The 26,726-nt window shown below is 40.4% G+C and overlaps 1 protein-coding gene across 3 annotated transcripts in view; it reads left to right on the plus strand.

The window, feature by feature from the left end:
- Positions 1-26,726, plus strand: part of LOC126266771 (cation-independent mannose-6-phosphate receptor) — a 599,618-nt gene that overhangs the window by 291,543 nt on the left and 281,349 nt on the right. For all 3 annotated transcript variants that reach the window (XR_007548921.1, XM_049971299.1, XM_049971307.1), the window contains exons 17-18: positions 10,253-10,396; positions 21,550-21,705. Coding sequence is in view for 2 of the 3 variants with exons in the window: in XM_049971299.1 (XP_049827256.1) it covers positions 10,253-10,396; positions 21,550-21,705 (300 nt within the window). In the remaining variant the exon portion in view is untranslated. The remainder of the gene's footprint in view (positions 1-10,252; positions 10,397-21,549; positions 21,706-26,726) is intronic.

Raw genomic sequence — 26,726 nt, forward strand, 5'->3', positions numbered from 1 at the left:
GCAGCAGGTTACCCAGCGGCGTAATCTGCCTTCCCAGTCCTTTCATGCCTTTCTCATCCATGGACAATAGCATCATCCAGTGGAACTGCAGCGATTTCTTCCACTGTATAGCTGAGCTCTGACAACTTATCAGCCTTCACCGTTTCTTCTGCATTGCTCTTCAGGAAACTTGGTTTCCAGCAATGCGAACCCCCGCCCTCTGTGGCTATCTGGGTTGTTATAAGAACCGGGCAGCTTATCAAAGGGTGTCTGGTGGCGTCTGCATCTATGTCCTTAACTCTCTTCACAGCGAGTCTGTCCCTCTACAAACAGCTTTAGAAGCTGTCACTGTTCGGGTGTGGACGCCACAGGCTGTTACCGTCAGCAGTCTTTACCTTCTACCGGATAGTGATGTCGCGCAGCATGTCCTGGCTGCACTGATAGCCCAATTGCCGCCACCTTTCTTGTTACTGGGTGACTTCAATGCCCATAACCCTCTGTGGTGTGGGTCACTGGCAACAGGTCGAGGCGCCACAGTTGAGCATTTATTGGTGCAGCTCGATCTTTCAATTTTAAATGATGATGCCTTCATACACTTCAGTGTGTCGCATGGCACATACTCCGCCATTGACCTTTCGATCTGCAGCCCTAGCCTCTTACCGTCTGTCCAATGGAGAGTGCATGACGACCTATGTGGTAGTGACCACTTTCCGATCTTTCTGTCACTGCCACGACATCACTCTTCTGGGCGCTCCAGCAGATGGGCTATGAATAAGGCTGACTGGGACTTGTTCTCCTCCATTGCCGCTATTGAGCCTCTCTCTAATGACGACATTGATGCGGTGGTTCACTCACTCACCACCAGCATCATTACTGCCGCAAAATCTGCCATTCCCCGTTCTTCTGGGTCCCCTTGGCGGAGGACTGTGCCTTGGTGGTTGCCTGAGATCGCTGAAGTGATTAAAGATCGCCGCCGGGCGCTCCAGTGTCACAAGCGACATCCCTCCATAGAACAACTCATCGTCTTCAAACGGCTGCGTGTGCGGGCCCGCCGCCTTATCCGCCAACGCAAGCAGGAGTGCTGGGAGCGGTATGTTTTCACCATTGGCCTCCATGTCTCTCCATCACAGGTCTGGGCCAAGATTCGACGCCTCTATGGCTATCGAACCTCTGTCAGCGTTCCAGCACTCTCACTGAATGGAACAGTTTGTACTGACTCCGACGTCATTGCAAACTGCTTGGCATAGCACTTTGCTCTGAGCTCCGCTTCTGCGAATTAACCCCTGGCCTTCTGCTCCATTAAAGAGCGGATGGAACGTTGGAGCCTTTCGTTTCGCACCCACCATCCAGAATCGTACAATATTCCATTCAGTGAGTGGGGATTTCACAGCACCCTAGCCGCTTGCCCTGATATCGCTCCTGGGCCCGATCGCATCCACAGTAGGATGCTGAAACGCCTTTCAGTGGACTGCCAGCAATGGCTCCTCGACCTGTACAACAGTCTCTGGGTCGAGGGTGAGTTTCCGTCGCAATGGCGGGAAAGTATTGTTATCCCAATTCTGAAACCTGGCAAGAACGCTTTGGAGGTGGACAGCTACCGTCCCATTAGCCTCACCAACATTCTTTGCAAGTTGCTTGAACGGATGGTGAGGCGGCACTTGAATTGGGTACTGGAGTCTCGGGGCCTTCTGGCTCTGTCTCAGGGTGGGTTCCGTAAAGGCCCCTCTGCTGCCGACAATCTGGTGAGCCTGGAGTCGGCCATCCGTAGTGCCTTTGCCCGCCGTCAGCACCTGGTCGATGTCTTTTTTGACATGCGGAAGGCGTACGATACAACATGGCGTCATCACATCCTTTCTGCACTTCATGAATGGGGTCTTCGGGACCCTCTGCCTATCTTTATCCGAACTTTTCTGTCATCTCGTACCTTCCGCGTGCAAGTCGCGGCCTCCCATAGTTCCTCCTGAGTCCAGGAGAATGGGGTCCCGCAGGGATCTGTCCTCAGTGTCTGCCTGTTTTTAATTACAATAAACGAGCTCGCTGCAGCGGTGGGAAATTCTGTCTCCACTTCCCTGTATGCTGACAACTTCTGCCTTTACTATAGCTGTATTGGCATTGCAGTTGCTGAAGGTCAGCTACAGGGCACTATCCGTAAGGTGCAGTCTTGGGCAGTAGCTCATTGGTTCCAGTTTTTGGCAGCCAAGACCTGCGTTATGCATTTCTGCCGGCGACGCACTGTTCACCTGGAGCCGCGGCTTTATCTTGACGGCGAACTTCTTGCTGTGGTAGAATCACGTAGGTTTTTGGGTGTGGTTTTTGTTGCCCGGTTGACTTGGTTGCCTCATACTCGGCAGCTTAAATAGAAGTGTTGGCGGCATCTTAATGCTCTGCGATGCTTGAGCCACACCCGCTGGGGCGCCGACCGATCTACCCTCTTACGGCTCTACCAGGTGTTAATCCAGTCCCGTCTGGATTATGGGAGCCTGGCTTATGGCTCAGCACCCCCATCTGCGTTGCGGGTGTTGGACTCAATCCTCCACAGCAGGATACGCCTTGCCACTTGCACTTTCCGGACCAGCCCAGTGGACAGCATACTTGTGGAGGCGGGTGTCCCTCCACTGCGGTTACGGTGCCAACGTTTGCTGGCCGCTTATGCTGCCCGGGCATCCTAACTATGGTCTACTATTCCCACAGTCGCATGTCCATCTTCCAGAATGTCGGCCCAGGGCTGGATGTACGATTGCGGTCCGTGTCTGAGAGCTTCTCTCCGGGCTCGGGGTTTTACCTCTTCCTTCCGCCTCCTTTCTGGGCACCTCTGCGTACACCCCCGTGGTGTGTGCCTCATCCTCACCTTCAGCTGGAATTGGCACAGGCCCTGAAGGACTCAGTCCCTCCCGAGGTCTGCCGCTGCCGCTTTCTTTCCATCCTCACAACGTATCAGGGCTCTGGCATTCTTTACACTGACGGCTCAATGGTGGCTGGTCGTGTCAGTTATGCGCTAACTCTAGGGGACCATTCCGAACAACGTTCATTGCTGACTGGCTGCAGCGTCTACACTGCTGAGCTGGTCGCCATCTTTCGTACTCTAGAGTATATCCGCTCCTGCTCAGATGAGTCCTTCGTGATCTGTATCGATTCCCTGAGCGGTTTACGAGCTCTCAACCAGTGTTTCCCTCGTTCTCATCTGGTGATGGCTATCCAGGAGTCCCTGCATACTCTTGCCTGTTGCGGCCGCTCTGTGGTCTTTGTGTGGACCCCAGGCCATGTTGGGATACCCGGCAATGAAAATGTTGACCACCTGGCGAAAGAGGCCACCAGTACACCATCTCTGGAGATTGGCCTCCCGGCGACTGATTTCGGGCAATCTTATGTTGCAAAATTTTCGACCTATGGGACACTGAATGCCGCAACCTGCCCATGCTAAACAAACTTCGCCCCATCAAGGTGACGACGACTGTGTGGCGGTCGTCCATGCGGGTCTCCTGCCAGGAGTCTGTTGTCCTCTGCCAGCTGGGCATTGGGCACACATGGATGACGCACGGCCACCTATTGCGACGTGAGGACCCACCTTTATAATGATGCGGCTCCGTTTTGACAGTGGTCCACATTTTATTGGACTGTCCACTTTTAGCTGTGCTCAGGCAGACGTTCGCACTGCCTGACACGCTCCCTGCCCTTTTAACAGATGACTGAGCCATGGTGGACTTAGTTTTGCGTTTTATTCAGGCAGGTTTTTTTTATCATTTAATCTGAGTGTTTTTATGTCCTTTTTGTTTTGATTCTGACACTTGGCCTACCATTTTTGACTGAGTTTTTAATGTGTTCCCGGTGGTTGGCTTTTCTTTTTTTATCTGAATGGTCAGCCAACCACTGTCACACTCTGTGTGATTTTAATTTGTTTTGTCTGATCTCTGTCTGAGTCTTTCTTGTTCTGTGTCGTCTGCCATCTTTTCTATTTTATTCTCTGTGGGTGGTTTTAGTTTGTTTTGGAAAAAGGGACCGATGACCGTAGCACTCTGGTCCCTTTAACCCCCAAAAACCACCATCTAATACCATGTCACCCTCACAACATCCCCACAATGACCCCATTAAGTTTTAGTTACATTCTCTCCGCATCTGGCGTTACCCCCAAAGGCCTCACACTCCCATCTCTGGCTGTAACCCTTCTTTCCATCAGTCCCTACACCAGTTCCAAACTGAACTATCCATTGCCCTCACCCACCTAATCCTTCATTTACACATCAACTCAACCAATAAACACACCCGTCAAATCCTATCCTTAATAAAAGTCCTGAATCTTTCCTCTCCCACATCCACACTGGCTGTTCAGAGCATCCTCCTACAGGCCGACGGCAAATTAGAACAGCTTGCCAACCTCCACCTCAAAAAACTTATCCAATCTCCTGGTTTCTCACCTCTGGAAAGGCAACTCACTCACCCTTCACAAACTTTCCAGCAAACCTCAGCCCCGTCTCATTGCATACAGACCCAGTCTCTCACATCTACTCAATCTCCCACTTCCAGCACCACTCCCCCCAAAACCTCAAAATTCCAATCAACACAATCTGAAACCACAACAGCCTAATTCAGTAGTTAACCTTTCCTCCAAACATCTCTCCCAATCCGAGACCTCTGTCCTATTCAAAGGCTTCACCTTCAGCCCTACTCCCAGATTCAACCAAACAGCCCTCGTCAGTGTGTCGAGTGTATACCTGTACCCCCCCCCCCCCCCCCCCCCCCAAGGTGTCTTCCCACTCCCGGGATTGGAATGATTCCTTACCCTCTCCCTCAAAACCCACATCCTTTCTTCTTTCCCTCTCCTTCCCTCTTTCCTGAAGAAGCAACCATTGGTTGCGAAAGCTTGAATTTTGTGTCTATGTTTGTGTTTGTTTGTGTGTCTATCGACTTGCGAGCGCTTTTGTTTGGTAAGTCACATCATCTTTATACCTCTAAATGTAGTTGGATGTGTAGAACTAAACATTTCAGTAAAATTAATATTAGCACTATTCTTGTGTATATATGTATCTTGTAATCTGACTTGGTCCACATCATGTTGTTGTTGTTGTTGTTGTTGTTGTTGTGGTCTTCAGTCCTGAGACTGGTTTGATGCAGCTCTCCATGCTACTATATCCTGTGCAAGCTTCTTCATCTCCCAGTACCTACTGCAGCCTACATCCTTCTGAATCTGCTTAGTGTATTCATCTCTTGGTCCCCCTCTACGATTTTTACCCTCCATGCTGCCCTCCAGTACTAAATTGGTGATCCGTCGATGTCTCAGAACATGTCCTACCAATGATCCCTTCTTCTAGTCAAGTTGTGCCACAAGCTCCTCTTCTCCCCAATTCTATTCAATACCTCCTTATTAGTTATGTGATCTACCCATCTAATCTTCAGCATTCTTCTGTAGCACCACATTTCGAAAGCTTCTATTCTCTTCTTGTCTAAACTATTTATCGTCCATGTTTCACTTCCATACATGGCTACACTCCATATAAATACTTTCAGAAACGACTTCCAGACATTTAAATCTATACTCGATGTTAACAAATTTTTCTTCTTCAGAAACGCTTTCCTTGCCAATTTCAGTCTACATTTTATATCCTCTCTACTTCTACCATCATCAGTTAGTTTGCTCCCCAAGTAGCAAAACTCCTTTACTACTTTAAGTGTCTCATTTCCTAATCTAATTCTCTCATCATCACCCAACTTAATTTGACTACATTCCATTATCCTCATTTTGCTTTTATTGATGTTCATCTTATACATTCCTTTGAAGACACTGTCCATTCCAAGTCCTTTGCTGTCTCTGACAGAATTACAATGTCATCGGCGAACCTCAAAGTTTTTATTTCTTCTCCATGGATTTTAATACCTACTCTCAACTTTTCTTTTGTTTCCTTTATTGCTTGCTCAATATACAGATTGAATAACATCGGGGATAGGCTACAATCCTGTCTCACTCCCTTCCCAGCCACTGCTTCCCATTCATACTCCTCGACTCTTATAACTGCCATCTGGTTTCTGTACAAATTGAAAAAAGCCTTTCACTGCCTGTATTTTACCCTTGCTACCTTCAGAATTTGAAAGAGAGTATTCCAGTCAACATTGTCAAAAGCTTTCTCTAAGTCTACAAATGCTAGAAATACAGGTTTGCCTTTCCTTAATCTTTCTTCTACGGTAAGTTACAGGGTCAGTATTGCTTCACGTGTTCCAACATTTCCACATCATATCGGTAAAATAATCAGGAAAATGATTTACAGAATATGACATAACTAAAACTAAACTAAACTTAAACTATGACATGATGAGAATAGGGAGTACTGTGTGTGTGGATTGGGCAGGTTTTGCACCTAGGTCTTCCACAGGGATATGATACTTGTGGCAAGGGGTTGTGATTGAGAGTGGCATGGGAATGGACTAGAATCAACTAGAATCAGCTAAATACTGAGGGACTGCAATTACAAGCAACTTACATTGGAAGGATCACATAGACAATGTTGTGGGGAAGGTGAACCAAAGATGGCGTTTCATTTGCAGGACACTTAGAAAGTGTAACTAATCTACTAAAGACACTGTATACAGTATGCTTGCCTTTTCTGGGATATTGCTGCTCTGTGGGGTAAAATAAGAGAAATTAGAGATTACACGGCCAGATGTGTGTGTTAATGTTTCTCACATGCTGTTCGAGAATGGAATGGTCGAGAAATAGCCTGACAATTGCCACATTTAAGTGTGACTTGCAGAGTAGTCATTTACAAAAAGAAAACAACTGTAATGCAGTGTAGCCAACTTAATCAGTTGATGCCGAGGGAATTATATAAGGCAATGAGATATAAACAGGAGGTGTGTTTTCTGTTTAGGGAGTAAAAGTGTTTCTTGAAAAGAGAAACACTGTAACATCTGATGTAAAATATTAGAAAATCTTTTTAGAAAGTATTTATCTGGTGTGTAACCTTAAGCAGAAGTGAAGTGTAGACCATAAAGCAGTGATCTTTGCCCAAACTTTTTGCATTTACAAATGTCTGCTTGCGTCTGTGCATGTGCGGATGGATGTGTGTGTGTGTGTGTGTGTGTGTGTGTGTGTACCTGTCATTGCCCCCCCCCCCCCCCCCCCCAGGCAAATCTTTCCGCTCCCGGGATTGGAATGACTGCTAACCCTCTCCCTTAAAACCCACATCCTTTCGTCTTTCCCTCTCCTTCCCTCTTTCCTGATGAAGCAACCGTTGGTTGCGAAAGCTTGAATTTTGTGTGTATGTTTGTGTTTGTCTGTGTATCTGTCAACATGCCAGCACTTTTGTTTGGTAAGTTACATCATCTTTGTTTTTAGATAAATTTTTCCCACGTGGAATGTTTCCCTAAAAGCGCAATTCTACAGAAGACTGCCGAGGATTAGAGGGCTAAATGGGGTAACTCTTGAAGACTTGCAGAATCAAACTAAGAAAAACGAAAATTATGGGACGAGGTTGACTAAAAGTAGGAACGTATTGATGTTTTTTCATCTGAACTGTAATACCGCTGAACCAGAATCTAACATATGGTAATAAGGCTTTCAGATACACTATCCTCGGGTTTCAGATACACTATCCTCGGGTTGTTAACTTGTCAGAGATAATTTTTTCAATGCTGGCCACACCATACCCTCCTTAGTCAGTACTGTCATTCAACATTCAGTGTGTGTGTGTGTGTGTGTGTGTGTGTGTGTGTGTGTGTGTGTGTGTGTGTGTGTGTGTGTGTGTGTTTTCCCTGTAACAGTCTGGGAAAAGTTGGTTTTATCGGGAAAGCATGGAGAATTTTTGAAAGTTTGCTAACTTACATTTTTTGCAGTGTTGGTTACGAATTTAAACCTTGTCACTTAGGATTACTCATGGAAATACATCTTTTTGCCTTCAGTCTTCTGATTGATTTAATGTGGCCTCCCAGTTATTTGCTGGATATATTTCAGTTTCTGTCTTTCCCCACAGTTTCTACCCATTGCAACTTTCTCATGTACTGTGGAATTTCTTCTTTCATGTCTTAACACGTTCTGTCCCTTCTTCATGTCAGTTTTTTTCCACGTGTTCCTTTCCTTGCTGATTCTTTAGAGAACTGCCTCATTTCTCATCTCATCAGTCTATCTAATTTTCAATATCCTTCTGTAGCATCACACCTCAGACACTTCAGTTATCTTCTTTCATGGTTTTCCCATGCTATTTGGCTTACAAGATAGCAGAATTCCTTCATTTCACCTACTTCATGGTCTTCAATTTTGATATTAAGTTTGTCGATAATCTCATTTCTGCTACTCCGAATTATTTTTGTCTTTATTAAGTTATTCTCAATCTGTAGTGTGTGCTCATTAGATTGTTCATTTCATTTGAAGCGCTATCCATTTCTTCCTCCTTTTACTGTGAATAGCAATGTCATATTCTGTCTATGATATCTGTGTCTGCGCCATTTTTGTTACCTTTGGTCCTTTGTTGTTTGTCATGAGAAGAATTCTACCTCTTATTGTTCACAGTAATTCACTATCTAGCCTACTTTCCAGTTCATGACTGATCCTACACATAGTACTCCATTTTTTCGCTGGTAGCATTACCTTGTATTTGTTTGACCAGAGAAATGTTACCTTCTTCCTATCTCACCTCACTGACCCTCACTGTATATGTACCGAGCCATTGCATATCAGATTTTGTATTTTCTAGTTTCTGTACCGTATTCAGACTTTTGGCATTTGATGTTCAGACTTTTAGAAAGTTACCGTTTCTTTAGTCTTTTTTTCATGGTCATTTGCTTGCGGCAGTCCCATCCTAGGGATTCAAATGAGCGACTAATCTGGAATCTTTCACAACAGGAGAGGTCACCATGACAAATTTTGAGTTATACTACTTGTCATGTGAATTCACTTTATGTGTCTTCAATGCAGTTTTAGCATCATAATGGCTGACAATTATATACAAGTTTTTAAAAGCGGAAGTTTTCATTTTTTAAGTGGAAGTTTTCATTTTTTTTAATTGATGATTCGTGTTTGTAGAGTAATGTTATTCTATATTAAATAAAACAAGATGAAATTCCCTGCATTTTAATTGCTTTTTTATGTTGCTTAATGACTTGTAATATTCATTACTTTTCCTGTCAACCAGTAATTGGGATACGTCTTGTGTAGAAATCTTAAAGTTGTGATATTCGCGGCACCCCTCTCAGCTCGGGAGCCCAAACAGCTGCCTGTGACGCTTGTGCCTTAAACCTTTCTGTGGTTATTTATACAATAAAAAATAGCTCTTCCCTCCTTGCCCTGTCTCTTCTTGAAGTGGTTTCTTGGCTTCCCTATGCACTTTTAAGTTCAAGAGGTTATTGGAATACAAGATTCGATGGGACTTGGGTGTAACATGAAAATACTTGGAGAAGTGTGTGTGAATGTTTGGCTATCTATGAAGATTATTTGACAAGGAATACTATCCACGACTTTCTCCCAACATTTTTGCCACCTTTGGAATACTCTATGGATCTTTGATTTTATTATGGAGTCTCGGAAAGTCAGGCTTGGAAGGAATATGAGATTCTTGAGAATGATAAATATTATGAAAATCTTGTATCTAGTAATCCTACATCATTATTCTGTGCAAAAGGTTTTAGCTTCATTGCTATAAATGTTCCCGTAAATTGCACTGGACATAGAAAACCATAAAATCAGAATTAAATGGAATATAGTCGTATTCATCAATCACATGAACTGTGTTATTAAAAATGCATTGTTTTCAAGTTACAAGTGTGTGTGTGTGTGTGTGTGTGTGTGTGTGTGTATACACTTTTTTTTGGGTGGGGGTGGGGGACAACGACTTTGAGAAGGCCAGAGTTTGAATTCAGAATCAGCACCTAAAAAACAGAAATAAATTTGCAGAATGGTGACAATAAATATGATAGGACTAGAAGGTGATCCAGCAGATGCATTATGAGTGCTAACGGCCTAAGAAGAGGATCCTAGTGAACAGGAATGGTAGATTTGAATAGTCTTTGTATTAAACATTAGGATCCAACCTGGTTGGTCCTTGTAAACCACATGTAATTGAAGGTTCTCTGCCAGTTCTTATTAGTCACCTTTTTCATCATGTACTCGATATACTGAATAATAGATTTTACAGAACTATAAATATATTCATGAAAAAAGACTAATTTACTCCATGAGTTTGTAGAAAATACAATTACCAAGACTGTTGTGGAATAAGGTATTTTGATGTGTCATGGACACTCTGCTCTGATTCCAAATTCAGAAACAGTGTTTTTGTTGTATTTTTGACAGAGTCTGGGCTACCCAGTAATCACCCCCCTTATGGACAACAAAAAGGTCATTCTGAAGTACTACCATGGCTCTCCATGCCCGTTTGGACAAGATGTTAACCTAAGTTCATCCTTTGTATTCAGCTGTGATCCAAAGGCTGATCCAGTAAGTAATTTTTGTATGTAACTTATGTTCATTATCAGAAAAGATTGTAAAACACTAATAAGCAGTCCACTTAAAATTTATTGTTTGTTGGTTAAGATGCTTAAAATACAGTTTTTCTTTTCTTTTACTATTTATTCGTGGCTTTTTGACATGACAAATGCATGCTATTACTGTAAAATAATGTTGTATTCTACATTTTTTGTGCTTCTTGAATCTTCGTACCTCCTTTTTGAAAAAGTTTTCACATTGCCATTAATTGAGGAATGATTTTGTGGAATATAATTCGTTAATAATCTGTGGTGCATAGATAGACTGCTGAGACAATGAAATGTAGGGGATTGTAATGTGAAAATATGTGAAGATTTAGAATAATGACATTAATGTAATTGATGTTCACTCTTTGATCACTTGTTGGCCCTTGCTACAGCTGACGCCTTTAGCATAGAAAGAAATTAAAAACTGTTGGGAGGAAGTTCAGGTATTCAATTTTTTGCACAATTTGTAAATTTCTAGGACCCTGTTTAAAAGGCTTTCCAAAGCCATGAAAGAAAGTGTATGGGAAACATTCAACTGAAGTAAATTAATGTGCAGTTGCAGCTGTAGTTGGTACGCAGTTTGTAGCGATTCGAGAATTTCTGTATAAATTCTAGAACTACTCAGCCTTCTACCATCTCAAACACACAATATTCTAGATACGAGTGTGGGATGGTAAAATCCTACCTACTGCGTATCACATATTTGTGTGTGCAGGTTTAAAATCAGTTGCGGGAAGAAATTAGACGCGGTGGTTGAACGGCACCGACAAGTACCTGTCGGGCAATCTGTAGAGGTTTTAGTGCTTGTGTAAGGAAGTACCCTGGAGTTTTTAAGCCGCTCTGTGCTTATTGTGTCATTGACTTTTGTTATGTGAAACAAGAACAGTTGAAGAAGTACTCTTGTAGACTCTTGACTCAGCCTTGTTAGAGGCAAGACGTTTTTTCAGTCTCCTTTTCTGAAAGTCATGGTGTCTAAACAGACTTCCTTTTGAATCTAAATCAATTTGTTTCTAACATACGACTGTACAAGTGACTTACTGAAGTTACATATTGTGTTGAAAGTGAAAATTTATATTGTGCTTGAAAGTCAAATACATCGTTGATTGATGAAATGTAAAGTTTGTATGACTACTTATTTCACAAGTAGAAAGAGGCGTGAAAATTCCTGTACCTAGCGTTATTTGATGGAGAATAAGTCAAGAGTGTTTCCAGCAGCCAGCCATCCATTGGAGAAGAGTGGCTGCAAACCCCAAGTAAGTCATCTCGGAAAGAAGTGGAATGTGGTTTGGGGAAATAAATCAGTATAACCCAGACCCACACTCACACTTTGTCATCAAAGAAATTCAGACTGTTGCTAAATTAGGTAAAAAGATTTCATATTGATAAAATGCATTCTTATTATATATTAAACAGTATTTATGAAGATAGTTCACCAGAATGAATAATACTTAACCCTGTTAAAAGAGCACACCAGTCTCTCAGTAGTGCTGAACACGGTGTACATTCTATACCAGGCAATCATGTGACCTTCCATGGATGACATAGGTCATGGTAGTGAAGTGGCATGTAAATGCCATTTGGTTGTGTGGAATAAGTGCTGTAAGCTGGGTCAATCCGTAGACATGACTTAATGGCAGAAAGGAGCTGCTGTTTTTGGATATACTCATGATCACACAGTGAATGAAGTTGTGTGATTTGTTGATGTACTAATGTGGACTTTATAACATTTTCAGAAGGAATAGTGTTTCACAGCCATGTATAACTACCGAAGAACAGGATCCTAGCGAACAGGAAAGGGGGATATGAATAGTCTTCGTCAGTGACAATTATTTTTAAACCTGACTGGGAATTCTGCTCTCAAGAGATGCAAAACTATCTCATCGAGTTTCCAATGAACATTGTGAATAAAGCTGCACACAGTGTTTATCTGGTATAAAGATAATTTGGTCGTGATTGCAACCGTAACTGAATTCTCCCTATAACACTACCATAATTGCTGTACCAGTGCCACAGAGTTTGGGAATGGAGTGGAATGACAATTGATAAATATTTTTAGTTGGAGTACCTCACAAAAGGCCATTGTTCACAAAGCTACATATCTTCAACACGTTAGATTACACAGAAAATGTACAGTAACTGACTGGAGCATGAAATGTGATCCGACGAGTTGCGATTTTGCCTCTTTCAAACGATGCAGAGTGGTGAGTGCACTGACAGCCCAATGAGGTGTTTAATCTGTGTTATGGGTAGAGGGTTTTGTAATTTTTGGAGGTGTTTTATGTATTGTGGTTCAAGGCAACAAATTAGGGTTATTGTGAATGTACCCCCAAGATGTTCATTTCATCATTCTTGGTGACCAAGAGTTGCCCTTCCTTCTACATCTTCATGATGAGAATGCTGTGTAGACTCCTGTCTTTGAAGGTGACGACAGCTGTACTCATAGCAATGCAGGTGTACATTTTCAGTTTGACAGACTCTTGAACTCCATGTTGCACCCCAACTGCTAAGTCACTTGATCTGAATCCCATGAAAACATCTAGGGCTATTTGGAACAGCAGGTGAAACCCAGCAGTGAACCCTCGCAGTTAATTGGCTCTATGGGATCTACTAACACTATGGGACCTGTTCACCAGGTTGTGGCTTCAGCTAGATACGACGTACCTAAAGAAAGCTGTGCACTCTTTTTTCGTTGTCAGATTGAGGCTGTATCAAGGCTAGAGGTATTAGTGAGATGTCTCCAATGGGTGGCTAAATTTTCGTCTGCTTTGTTGTTCAACTCCAAGAGGCATTGTTCTCTATGGGCAAAGAGACTATAGAAAAGTGTATTTTAGAAATACAACTGAAATTTGCTAAATCCATTATTATTATAATGATAAACAGTACTAATAAAATGGAATAACAACTACTACACAGTGGATCTAAACAAGTTTATTGAAAAGTTGACAGACCAATGAAAATTGAAACACAAGACATACAGCCATTCATGACTACATCAAGTTAGAACCACCTACCTTCTCCAGATCAGATCTCTTTAAAAATAAATAATACATTTACCTTTACAAAGTTATTGATCAACAGCTCGTCTTGTGAAAAGAGAAGAAGGACTCAAGATTTTAAGTGATCTCTGATAACTGATTTATATGATTTGTCATAAATTATGTTCAGCAGAATACTGAGTTCAGTTGGAGAAATTGTGAACAGAAGTATATCTCCAGCTGTTGTGTATTTTTAGTGGCTTGACAGTGTTCATGTCACACGCATATACAAAAAAATGGCCCATAATTGCAAATAGCCCTCACCACAGAATACTAGTATATACCCAATATTTCCTAAAAACTTATCTACTTGTATAAATGTTCTCAGCTTGGAACATAAATACTGCTCCTGTCCACGGGTGTTTATGTTTTAAAGTGGTTGGAGTTGATATTTGTTTCATTCAAATGCATAAATACTGATACTATATGTCATAATTCTTGGTCTGGTTTGCATAGTTAATCCTTTGTAGATGGTAACTGTTACTGGTATGGGGGCGAACATATTGTTATGCCAGCCTGTGGCCATATGAATACTTTTCACTTTTCTGCTGTGTGTATCTGATACCATACTGGTACAATTACTCCCTCATGTGAGTGAATGTTGCTGGCATTTTTTGTGATCGTCTTGCTCCACTTGTGTTTTTAAGAGGCCTTGCTGAGAATGACGCATTTCAAAGGTTTGAGTGACAATGGAATTCAGAGATATACTACTATATGAAGACTTTGATACAGACTTTCGTAGTAATTTTGAAGACCGTGAAGAAGACTTTCGTAGTAATTTTGAAGACCGTGAAGACTGCGAAGTATTATCTAGAGAAAGTGAAGATTCATCAAGTGACATGGAAATTATTCACAAACCTGGTCCTTCACAGGTGAGAAAGTAGCAAAAGGTCAGAAATAGTGAGTACAGACAGATTACAGATGGTGTGCTTTCGTGCCAGAATTTCAATAATTATAGAGTGAATCCTCATTGTGGACTAAGTGAGGAACCCAGTGAAAATGAATGTTTGAGCATATAGTTGACAGGCAATTGATGAGATACATTGCCAGTGAAACTAACATCTTATACCAAATAGTGAATAATTGATGACAGATATCTTCCAGGGGAATACAATGGACAGATACAAGTGCAGACGAGTTTTTAACAGTTTGTGTGATGATTGCTCATGTAAAAAACGATAGACTGAAGGACTATTGGTCTACAGACCCATTGACTGAAGAACTCTTCTTTTCAAGAGTAGTGCCTAGGGACAGATTTCTGACAGTCCTTCCAATGCTGCATTTTAGTGATGCAAGCATTTTTGGAGACACTCAGAAGGCGAATAGGGTTGATAAAATAGAGCATGTTGTGAACTTTTTGACAGCGAAATTCAAGTGAATTTGAAACCATTCAGAAATTTGTGCATTGATGAGTCTCCAATGCTTGGGAAAGGTAGACTTGTTTTCTGACAGTCTATACCAAGCAAAAGGCACATATTTGGAATAAAGCTGTTTATACTGTGTGATGCCAAAACCAGATTTATTTTAGATATGATAGTGTACACAGGAAGAGGAACAGAAATTGAAGATACTTGTGGCCTAGATGTTTCTGGTGCCTTTGCAGCTACTGTGTTGAAGCATCACCTCAACACAGCTCAAAATATTTTTTTAGGTAATTGGTATACAAGCCTTGGCAAGAATAGAAGTGGTGCCTGTGAGGCAGTTACACCAAAAAGGAATTTTCCTTGAAAACTAAAGAAAGAACAAATAACATCACACCATACTGATGGTATGTTGGTAGTAAAGTTTATGGGCAAGAGATATGCTTTCAATAATTCACTCAGACACAATTGCTGAATCAGAGAAGAACAACAGAGAAACTGGTGAGAAAATAAAGAAACAATTACTGTTGTAAAATATAGCCAGAACATCGGAACAACAGATAAAACTGGCGATTAGCTCTATTGAATATGAGCAAAAGTTAATCAAACGGTACAAAAACTTTTCTTTCACTTCATGGACGTGTCTGTACTGAATGCGCAGGTTCTTTACCAAATGAAAAATGATAAAAAACCATAGCTGCTAGACTTCGACGTGGAGCTCGTGAAACAGTTGCTCAAGAAAAGTAGCACTCCCAGAAAGGCTGGAAAGGAAAGAAGACCAACAAATGCAGGATTAATATTTCACCAAAAATTTGAATTTTTAATTTTTTATTGTCTTTTGTATAAAAAGCCATAAGTCAAATTCTAATCATGTAATGAATCTGAAAATATTATGGTAGTGTCCTGAGAAGGTTATAACACCACTGAACTACAGTTATTAATTTATGGTAAAATTTGTATCATTAACAGAATTTTTAATTTTGCACATCCAAAATTACCTTTCTTTTCCTACTTACAATCATCGAAAAATCAGAATGCTATTGCAGGATCTCTTATTTTATTAGATCCAGGAAGACAGCAACATGTTGCAAGCAGTTCCTGATAATTTTGTAGCATTATCGCATATACTTCCTGAGAGAAGGCTTCTAATAATGTAAAAAATTTAAAATAAAGAAAATGAGGTTCAAAGGTTTTCTTCTCATACTTCTACATGTCATAAGCTTACCCCATTTTTAAAATTCTCCACACTGATACTCCTCATCCTCCAGGTTTCTCTGCTCCCTTTGAATCTTCCTGGCCTGTATTTGCTGGTAAGGCACTGATCTGTTAGCTTTCTTGACCCTTCTCTCGTTGATGGTGTAAAATGCTTTTGTTGCAAACACACCAGGATCTATACCAACTTTCTTCAGCACTTCGATTCTGCTATTATTGTAACATAAAACTGTACCATAAACACCTATTTTGAGTACTTCAAGTCCACATAATGTCCTTTTTGAGCATCTAATCCAAATCAAATTATTGAGGCTTTCATTTGATTTTTGTGTCTTTCCGTGAAGACATTTCCTCAATAAATTGGGATTTGCAAGAAACCTGAATTTGGGCTTAATTGCATTCATAACAGGTTCTGGTAATGACTGTTTATGTGAATATGTCTCATTTCTGTTGTTGAACTTACACCAATCGTCCTTTGGACACAGATTGTGCATTGGTGTTTGGTCAGTGGATAGTTTGTGGAAAAAAAATTGCCCATACAGCATGCCTCATTGCCTCTAAATTATGTGGTTTTTTTCCAGATAGCTCTCCCATAAAATAACTGAAAAGAATCAGTTTCTTTCAGGATAAGCCTGCCTTTTCCTCCTAGTGGTTTTCCATCCTCAAGTACTTCACTTTTCTTCTCTTTCAGCAAGTGAAGAAGCCTACCACCAAGCCTCTTATTGGATGTGGCCAACACATTCCAACTTTTTTATGCTGTATTTTACGGATTTTTATCTGTTACAGCTTTGAACAAAGAGGAGTCCCCATCACCGAGGTATTTAGTATATCTAACAGCATACTGGTCCTCAGATCTGGAGAACATCCTCACAGCTGCAAGAGACTCCATGCTCCACTTGAGCCACTATAATTTTTAGAGGGTGCTGCTGCATGCTTTTCTTGCCACAGTTTCTCGCTGTCTTCATTGTTGGACATTTTCCTTGTTGCACACTGGTGGCATCATTTTAGAGATAATTTTTACATCTAAAACTTTACCTGAGTCAATACCAATAACAGATGCAACTCCAGACAGAGATGTGTGACCCCTTTTCATCCATCTACAGGCACACACAGGTCATTAACATTTGTAGGAGATTCGCTGTCATGAATATCTAGTCCAGGACATATTTCTTTTTGGTTTATTTCCATGAATTCCTCCACTGCTTTCTTCATAGAAACTTTGGCAGTATTGCATAGAACATCAGACATTTCTTTATTTATTTTTTCAAACCTTGCGCAATGTGGAGGCATGTTCAAAAAATCACACAATAAATTACCTCCTTACCTGCCCTGTCCAAGACATCTCAGAGTGTAAGCTAAACTAAAATTGCTTTCATAGGCCCAGTGTTGGTATTTTTGGAGGAGGAAACTGAAAATTCATAGCTACATGAATTACAAATTAATTTAAAATCACAGGCTATTCCCACTCTTCTTTTTTCAACAAGAATCATGCATTCTGTATTTTTACAGCTAACACACGAACATGAAAACTTTATAGCCTGGCAGAGAAACTCTAAATCAATAAGTCTGAATCCAGGGAATCCATATCAACATCATTCAAGCACCTGTACAATTCGTCTGTTCCAAGTTTCAATACTGAAGCTGAGAGCTTTCTTCTTTGTTTTGAGCTGCTGCTTTTTTGTTGGTAAACCGATTTCCATGAAACCTGCATTTCCTAAACACAGTTTTTCACCACCCATTACGCATAAATCTTGATTTCCACATAAAGGTTTGCGAATTAAATCTTCCACCTACTAATATGTGTTAGTATTATCAAAATGTAAGTAAACCACATGCAAGAATGTTTTCAGGCAAAGATAAATATAACAATTTAAAGGCATTTCTAAAGCTGCTATCATGGTGAAATTCACACATATCCTAGATTAAACAGTGTAGATCAAGAAAATAATATTTATGAAAAAATCGATTTTTTGGACAAAAATCCATTACATCCCCCCTTAAGCAATGTTGCAGGATTACAATTCAGGGATCTAACCTACTCACTTAAAAAAATATGGCAGAGTGCATAGACATAAATGGGACTATATTGAGAATTTAAGTGTGGTGTTTAGATTTTTTTAAAAAAAGAGAGAGAACAAAGCCAAAATTTTTTCACTTTATCCTCAAACATCCGACATTATTGTGTTCTTCATTGTAACCAGCACCAAGTTCAGATGTACTACTCATGTGATGTACTCTGTGGATCAGTTATTCCATTGACCACCAAGGAGAGCACTCTTCACTCCATTAATTGCCCAGTACCATCCAGTACAGGAATAACATTATCACATTCACCACTAAAGCTTCATGTACCTCTTTTTGTGCCATGGAATGAGTATTAGCCATTGCACTATCCTCTTCACCCCTCACCATATTGTATTTTGCTGCTCACGCAAAATGACTCAGTGTTGTTGACTTGTCACCGTACCTTCATGCTGCCACCTTTGTGCCTCTTGCATTGTATTTTTGTGGAAGACCCAGATGTAAGACCTGCCTCCTACTTCTGCCAACAACCTACAGTTCCACTGCAGTCAGTTCGATTTCTTGTCTCATCAGAGGCAGGGCCACCTGCCAAAAAGAGACTCATCATATAGAAATCTCAGTGCACAGAATTCTGTTTGGATATGTACATGAACAAACACTCCACTGAAATGAATAACCAATGCCAAATTGCAGAGCTGCAATGTTCCACAGCAAGAGGCACGACCTGCGTACAAGAATAATGCCTCATCAATGCCTAAGAGCCTTGTGTGGTAAGAGTTAGGTTAACCAGAGATAAATTGTTTCCTTTTGTGAATGTATAGCTCAGGATGAAATTATTGCAGATACAGGGTTTAATGTTTCTGTGGTGGGACATACATAACACGCAGTAAAAGTGGCTAAGATAAGTGGTTAGCCAAATTTTGAATGACAGAGTGTGTTATCAGCAGCACTGTGCAACAGCTACCTGAACTGCATTACTGTAATAGGTCATAATGTTCAATTAAGAGTCTTGGCATAAAATGGTAGCCTCACTACATACAAATGTGCTATTGTCTGCCTTCCCACCAGCATTTCGCTGCTGTAAAATGGAAATGAGGGGCCATGCCAACTGTTCTGGATTGTGGGAACTCCCAAATTTTACCTGAAGGAAATTAGATTGCCCAAAATGGTAGTAAAGCATGATAATTAATGAATTCCTGGAGCTGTATTCTGATAGGCAGTACTCGCCTGACTTTTTGAGAAAATTTTCTGCGTAGTAAGTATGCTTATTCCATGATATGTCCATTTGCCAGACAGGCAAGTCCTTTTCCTTTGACAAAAAATAATCAAGTGAATGAATTATCATTTTGTAGGTTGAAATTTTCTCTATTCTATGCCTTTTTCTTTTGGTCTTTCTTCTTGCTTTTCAGATATTTTTTTGGCCCCGTCATGAGTCAAAAAGTTGTGGTAGCTTGCTGAAATACAAGTCTTTCATGGGCAACAACAATTTCTGAGCATTGATCTGCTGAAAACTTGTGATCAGAACCATCAGATTTTTAGCCATATTCCATCCAATTGGGAACCCATTAAACAATTATAACTGTTGTTGTTGTTGTTGTGGTCTTCAGTTCACAGAATGGTTTGATGCAGCGCTCCATGCTATTCTATCTTGGCAAGCTTCTTCATCTCCAAGTAACTCCTGCAACCTACATCCTCCTGAATCTGTTTAGCGTATTCATCTCTTGGTCTCCCTCTATGATTTTTACCCTCCACGCTGCCCTCCAATACTAAATTTGTGACCCGTTGATGCCTCAGAAAGTGTTCTACCAACCAATCCCTTCTTCTAGTCAAGTTGTGTCACAAACTCCTCTTCTCCGCAGTTCTATTCCATACCTCATCATTAGTTATGGGATCTACCCAGCTAATCTTTGGCATTCTTCTGTAGCACCACATTTCGAAAGCTTCTATTCTCTTCTTGTCTAAACTGTTTATTGTCGACGTTTCACTTCCATACATGGCTACACTCCATACAAATACTTTCAGAAACGACTTCCTGACACTTAAATCTATACTCGATGTTAACAAATTTCTCTTCTTCAGAAACGCTTTTTTTGCCATTGCCAGTCTACATTTTATATCCTCTGTGCTTCGACCATCATCCAAATAGCAAAACTCATATACTACGTTAAATGTCTCATTTCCTAATCTAATTCCCTCAGTATCACCTGATGTAATTCGACTACATTCCATTATCCTCATTTTGCTTTTATTAATGTTCATCTTATATCATCCTTTCAAGACACTGTCCATTCCGTTCAACTGCCTTTCCAGGTCCTTTGTTGTCTCTGGCAGAATTAAAATGTCATTGGCAAACCGCAAAGATTTTATTTCTTCTCCGTGTATTTTAATTACTGTAGCTAGTATAATTATGAAACTATGTACTATATGCCTGAATCTCCTCTAGTGAAATTAGTATGCTTTCGATTTTCCTGGTTAGTGCAGACTCGACACATCACAGATACCAAAATACTTGGACAGTCCAAAATACTCATGTTTATACTGCAATCTGGTGTTTTGCAAAACATCCTAAATATCACATTTAAAGGCTGCTGCATTAATTATACTTTACTCACTGGAAACTGATAAATTATTAACAAAATTAAATTCAAAACACTGTATTTGTATCACTTACCTTCAATTCGCTTTTGGAAAGTATGCGTCCATTTTTCTCTTTCTCATTTACTTATTTTCTGATAGTGGTGAAACATAATTTTCATGCATTGTAATGTATTTGGAACAAAAATACGTGTTCTAATTATAACTGAGGTATTCAAGCTTCAGAAATTTTTATTTTTCAAAAATTGCCAACTATGTGCGGTTAATCTGCGAACCAGACAAGTGGGAGCTTGCTGTGGATGTATTGCCATTGTTTTGTTGCTGCTGTTGATTGTTACATTGGTTGCATAAACTGGGCCAGCGAATAGGTTCTGTGTGACCCTTGTTATATGGTAATGTGGACTGTGGAATTTTCTAGCCAAGGTTTTGCTTGTGTAGCAGTGCCAATTGAGTGAAATGAAATGTAACGCCTGCATTATGCGTCACATCAGTTTTAATATGTAAAGAAGAGAGGAATCAGTTGGAGCTGACACCTTTCCCCAGTTCTACTGTTGTACTGCTTTCTTTCATTGTCAGTATGATAAAAACATTTCCCACAATATAAAGTTATGCCCTTGCAATGTAAGAGTGCTAAGTCTTAGACAGCATGTAACTAAAACTATGTGGATAATATGTTAAAATACCTCCTTTTAAAACAATTTACTGGAAAAAAGACACTAACCCAATGAATGAAGCTTATATTGTCATTATATATTTAAGAAATACAGCTAGACAAGTAATTTTTCATGGAAGTTTTTCAAATATATGACACTATGGATTTACGTGCAGGTATTGATTCTTTCTCAACTCCTTTGAAATAATTGTTATATAATACTTTTTTCTCTTGCACATAGGGTCAGCCAGTGTTCAATCAAGTAGAGGACTGTGAATATCAGTTCTCTTGGAGAACTAAAGTGGTATGTGGTTCTCACAACATGCCATCATGTACTTTGGTTGACAAATCTCAGAAATTGGATCTTTTTGACATTACTCCACAAAGTGAATATGAGGTACAGTATAATTATATTTTATATCTTAAAATTATGATTGGTTTGTTAATTTGTTTGAAAGTGCTAAACCAGGAAAAATATTGGACGTACTGAATGTTCAGTATGAGTATCAACGCTTCAAATATGCTACTAAGAAGTATAAATTTATTATCTTTGACCTCTATGAATTTTTTTTCTGATGCGGATTCCAGTGAATTATTAAAGAAAGTCCACCAATAATGTGTGTCCAAAAGCGCTAAACACAAAGTTCAAGTAACTTTTCCTTCAAGACAATGTATGAAGGCACACAGATTTGTGAAGGGAACTGCAAAAAATTTGAGTGTTGTGGACTACCTTCCTTGTTACTCATTTGTTACAATAAAATTAATCTTGGACACAGATAGAAAAACCCTTTAAGTTTGAATAGGATAGTAACTTTGCACCAACTTACTATTAATTATTTTGCTGGTAGCTTGCAAATATTGCCAGTTAGGTACCAATTTTCGTTTATCACTCAGAGTAAAACTGTATTACAAAATTCCAATTGATATTTTTTCAACATTGTTGTTAACCTTTTGTAACTTCCTATTGACTATGTGTTGCTCTTTCTTTATTTTCTGATTTATTCCACTGCTATTGTCACTTTTGTCACTTCAGTATATCCCCTACAAAGGTACCACCATCGGGCTAACAACTCTTTCCTAAATATGTGTGTTTGGTTAGCATCCTCAACCCGCTACAGTACTACTTCCTCTCCTTAGTTACTTATGCATACTGAGGAGTGTGTGCTTTTCCACTTGGAGACTCTGGGCAATGGCCATTTCTCTGGCTGGGTGGGACTCATGGGGAGAGCACTTTACCAGAGCGGTGGCATTATGAGCTATACCTCGCACAATACCCTACAGCTAGTGGCTGTGGGGTTCTGGGGTTGTCTTCATTCAGATGTGAATGGTTGAATGAATACATGTTACAATTATGCAGGCCTGTCTGACAGCAAGATTGACACCAAAGTATTCATCCTAATTTTTGAGTTGAATTGCTCCCTGATGAAGTTAAAATTATGATCAACTGTTGTGATGTAAAGCCACATCTCATATTCTTGACATGATGCTTTAAATGACGATGCTTTGGGCATATTGCAAGATTCCATTGTGCATGAAACCTCCACAAGTCTTACTCTGAATAGCCATGTGTGTGAATAAGGTAACATAGGAACTTGCCTTTTCACTCAAGTTTGCAAGCAAAAGATAAACCTTTTTTGGATTGCCTTTGTGAATTGATGTGTAGGAATTTCTCGTATCTTCTCTGCGCAGTGCTCTCATTGGTGTTGTCCTGAGCAGCAGATGCTATAGCACACTGAAAACAACCTGAGCTTCAAGAGTTCTATTTGTATGTCTATGATTGGATATGCCAGTACCAAATCTACCTTAATTAACAGTTTGAGGTACCATTATGGTATCTGTACATACTATAAAAATGGATGTGTATATGTTTCACATCTCCTCCTAAACCACTGGATCAATTTAACAAACTTGGTACCCATATTTCTTACTGTCAGACAACAGTCGCTGTGGAGTCAGAATCACCTACGTATCATAGTTCAGGAAATACGATGTGATAAACAATGATATGCATAAGAAATTGCTACTAACTCTGTTCACAACATACTTTACAGACATGATCCACTTGCGCCGTTGGATTTATGTACACAAAAGTATCACTGTACAATACAGTTCAACACTGTGATGGTTGAAAAACTGCTGCATCATGCATGTAGTTTTAATACATTTATTCTTGACTACTAAGACATTTGTACATCAAGTAAACATAAAGGAAATCCCTGACATGTCACAGCACTTTTGGCAGCTTTCAGCTGTGAAGTGTGAACAGCTGTTGGTGAAAACAATAGCCATGTATTAAGCGATGATGAGACGTTTCCATAGAGACGTTTACCAAATCGCCTTGTAGACGCTTGAAGCAGCTGTGCCCGGTGTACAGAAATTTCCCGGTATACTGTACTTATACCCTTGCACATTTTACTAATTTCTATTACAACTGTTTCTTAATATCTTGATATCAGAAGTGTTTTCATGAATGCATAAGAATGAAATTATTTTGATATTACTTAATTACTTGGTTCGACACACTTTATTTCATAAAATACTGGAAACATGGTTGACACAGAGCACAGACCAGGAGTACATTCTAATGCTGACTGACTTTGGTGCAACAAAAATAACTAGCAAACTTTGCACAACATCAGATGGAGTCATACTTTTGGTAATAGCGTGAGTTGGTTGATTTGGGGTAGAGGACCAAACAGCGAGTTCATCGGTCCCATTGAATGAGGGAAGGAAATCAGCCATGTCCTTTCAAAGGAAGCACCCCGGCATTTGCCTGGAGCAATTTAAGGAAATCATGGAAAACCTAAATCAGGATGGCCGGATGTGGGTTTGAACCGTTGTCCTACCGAATGTGAGTCCATTGTGCTAACCGCTGCACCATCTTGTCGGTGTTGGTAGAGTGTGCACCATAATTTGTTTCTTATTACAGTCAGTGTATTGCATTAGCTTAGTAATAATAAGAACCTTCTTTGACCCTTACGACTACCCCTAGCTTTTATTATGTTAAAAGTGGATTCTAATGACTGTATTTGATGCAGAAAGAGTAGTAGTTTCGCACCTGAATGTCGAGTGGTCCCAAATGCCTACAATTGCTATCATAAATGTGCTCTCACACCTTGTATGTCTTGTTATATGAGCAATTCATTTTTTGGAGACTGTGGTCAGCTACTTAATGCAAATTGCCTGTGTGCGCAACCTCCATTGTGTCAGTTGTGGATATGACATCCCACCCCTCCCCCCAGTGATCCTCGAAGTATGCTGGCTTAATTTAGAAAAGTAACACTAGGAACGTAAGGTCCCTATTGCCTCCCATTTTTGGAAGGGCAGAAAAATATCCCATCCCAGTAGTGAAAAATTTTTCTACTGCTGCGGCCAGACCATCTGCAGTACCTCGTGTACTCACTCCCTCCTTTCCCATAACAAGTAAATTAGCCCAAGGGGGTGATAGGCTCACCTCTCGTATGTCTTCTGCAGCACCATCTTCAGGGACTTAGACTCGCTGCACCCGTGTGGAGAAGCTGCATCCTTCTATGGCATCTACAGGTGACAAGGCTTCCTTTAGGGAACTCTTTCTCCAGAAATCTAAGCACCAGCAACCTGACACAAGCCAGTTGCTGAAGGGGCCATGAACTCTGGGTCCCTGAACTGCTCTCTCCACTATTATGAGGATGAACTCTCACAGGAGTCTTGACCCTTTAAAGTAGTTAACGAGAACAAGAAATCTCAGTGGAAGGCAATTTCAATGATCCCAGATGCAAGGGTTCTTTGTTTCATCCAAGAAACTGGAGTTCAGATCTAATGTTCTACTGTGCTTTTGCAATTGGGACAGGGCATTTTGGGTTAGAGTGGTTGTTAATGTGGTTTTTGAACCAGAGGGAGAGAGGCCTTTCTGGTCATCACTGTTTTATACTGTTTTTAATTATTACTTTGTGCAGTTAGTCCTTTTTCTGCTGAACCTTAGCTTTGCTTTTTCAAGCCTGTGCCATCTTACAGCACTTTGATAAACCCATGGATTTGATAAATCCAAGGATTCCTTATCCTAAATACTAGCGAATAACAATATAACAGTTGAACAGAATTTTATTATTCCTATAAGAGAGTGGGTTCTGTTCCCATCTTTTAACAGTTCACACTGACAGATCAGTAGTGTATGTAAGAGGGTTGTCTCTCACAACATGCTGAGCCCCAGGGTACTTTAACTGTACCCAAACACCTGCTGACCTAAAAATTTCTCCTATCTTGGTTTACTATTGTCGATCACACTAGTGTCAATTGTATTTTTGATTTATATCATTATAGATCCCTTCCCTACCTGATCGATGGGAGTATTTATTCTGTTACTGTCTTGTGTCAGGCTGTTGGCTGTCAGACTTGGAGGCAGTGCCTGTCACTACAGATGATGCTGGGGAGGGGGTAAAGGTAGGGACTGCTTGCCTGCTGCTTTCTGGTCTGCAGCCCAGGCTGGCGCTCTCATACAATTACTTATTACTTATTACTTCTCATCTCTGAGATCAATATGGTATGTAGTGCCTTGTTTTTGCCACTCCCACATACTACCACAATTCAGGGCATTTCTGGCTGACGTCACTAACGCCTATTGGACTAGCCTGTAAATGAGAGACAGATGACTTTCCTATTTAGTCCCTTTATCCCCAACAAGTATGAAGGTTTTGTGCCATATGAAGAATATGTACCCTCCCTGTCACCATGTCATAAGATGATTACACCCAAACATTTGATTCTCGCTGTTTGAGACACCTGTGTGGAACTGCTGTGACTGGAAGATTGCTTCACCAATACTTTTGCCCTATGTACCACAATTGATACAGATATTCACAGTGTTATTTCTCTTTACTGTTACGTAATTGCTCTAGATTCTCACCTTCAATGCTGTCCTTACTACGTCCTTTAGTAATTTCTGTCTGCATCCAGCAAGTCTTTATTTCCAGTTTTAGAAAATAATGTGGCAATATGTGCTGTTTCCCCCACAGTACTTGTGGTGTTGAAATCCTTTCAGTGTAATTTGTTTCAGAAGCTTTTGCATAATGGGGAAGGTATCAGGAGCTTTTGCAGTTATCGTCACAGGAAGTGTGTGCTTTAAGAAAAGACTTCTTTCACCTTTAGCTACCTCAAGCACCCATGTTTTATGACCTGCCCAAACTACACAGAACAGAGATACCTCTTTGTTGCATTGTAATCATTTGGAATGATGACAAACAAGAACAACATATGATAAATGCAATTCCACATGTTCATTATTATTTGTGTCAGTTTCAGAATACAGATGATTTCATCAGCCAAAGTAAGCGTCTGTGTGTTGGAGGAAGTGAATAATGTTTAGCTTTGATGTGGTTTCATATTTATTCCAATTTCAATCACACACACTAAAGATCTGCTCTTTGAGATATTTACTAGAAT

Source organism: Schistocerca gregaria, chromosome 1 (genome assembly GCF_023897955.1).
Source record: "Schistocerca gregaria isolate iqSchGreg1 chromosome 1, iqSchGreg1.2, whole genome shotgun sequence".
Taxonomy (NCBI): Eukaryota; Metazoa; Arthropoda; class Insecta; order Orthoptera; family Acrididae; genus Schistocerca; species Schistocerca gregaria.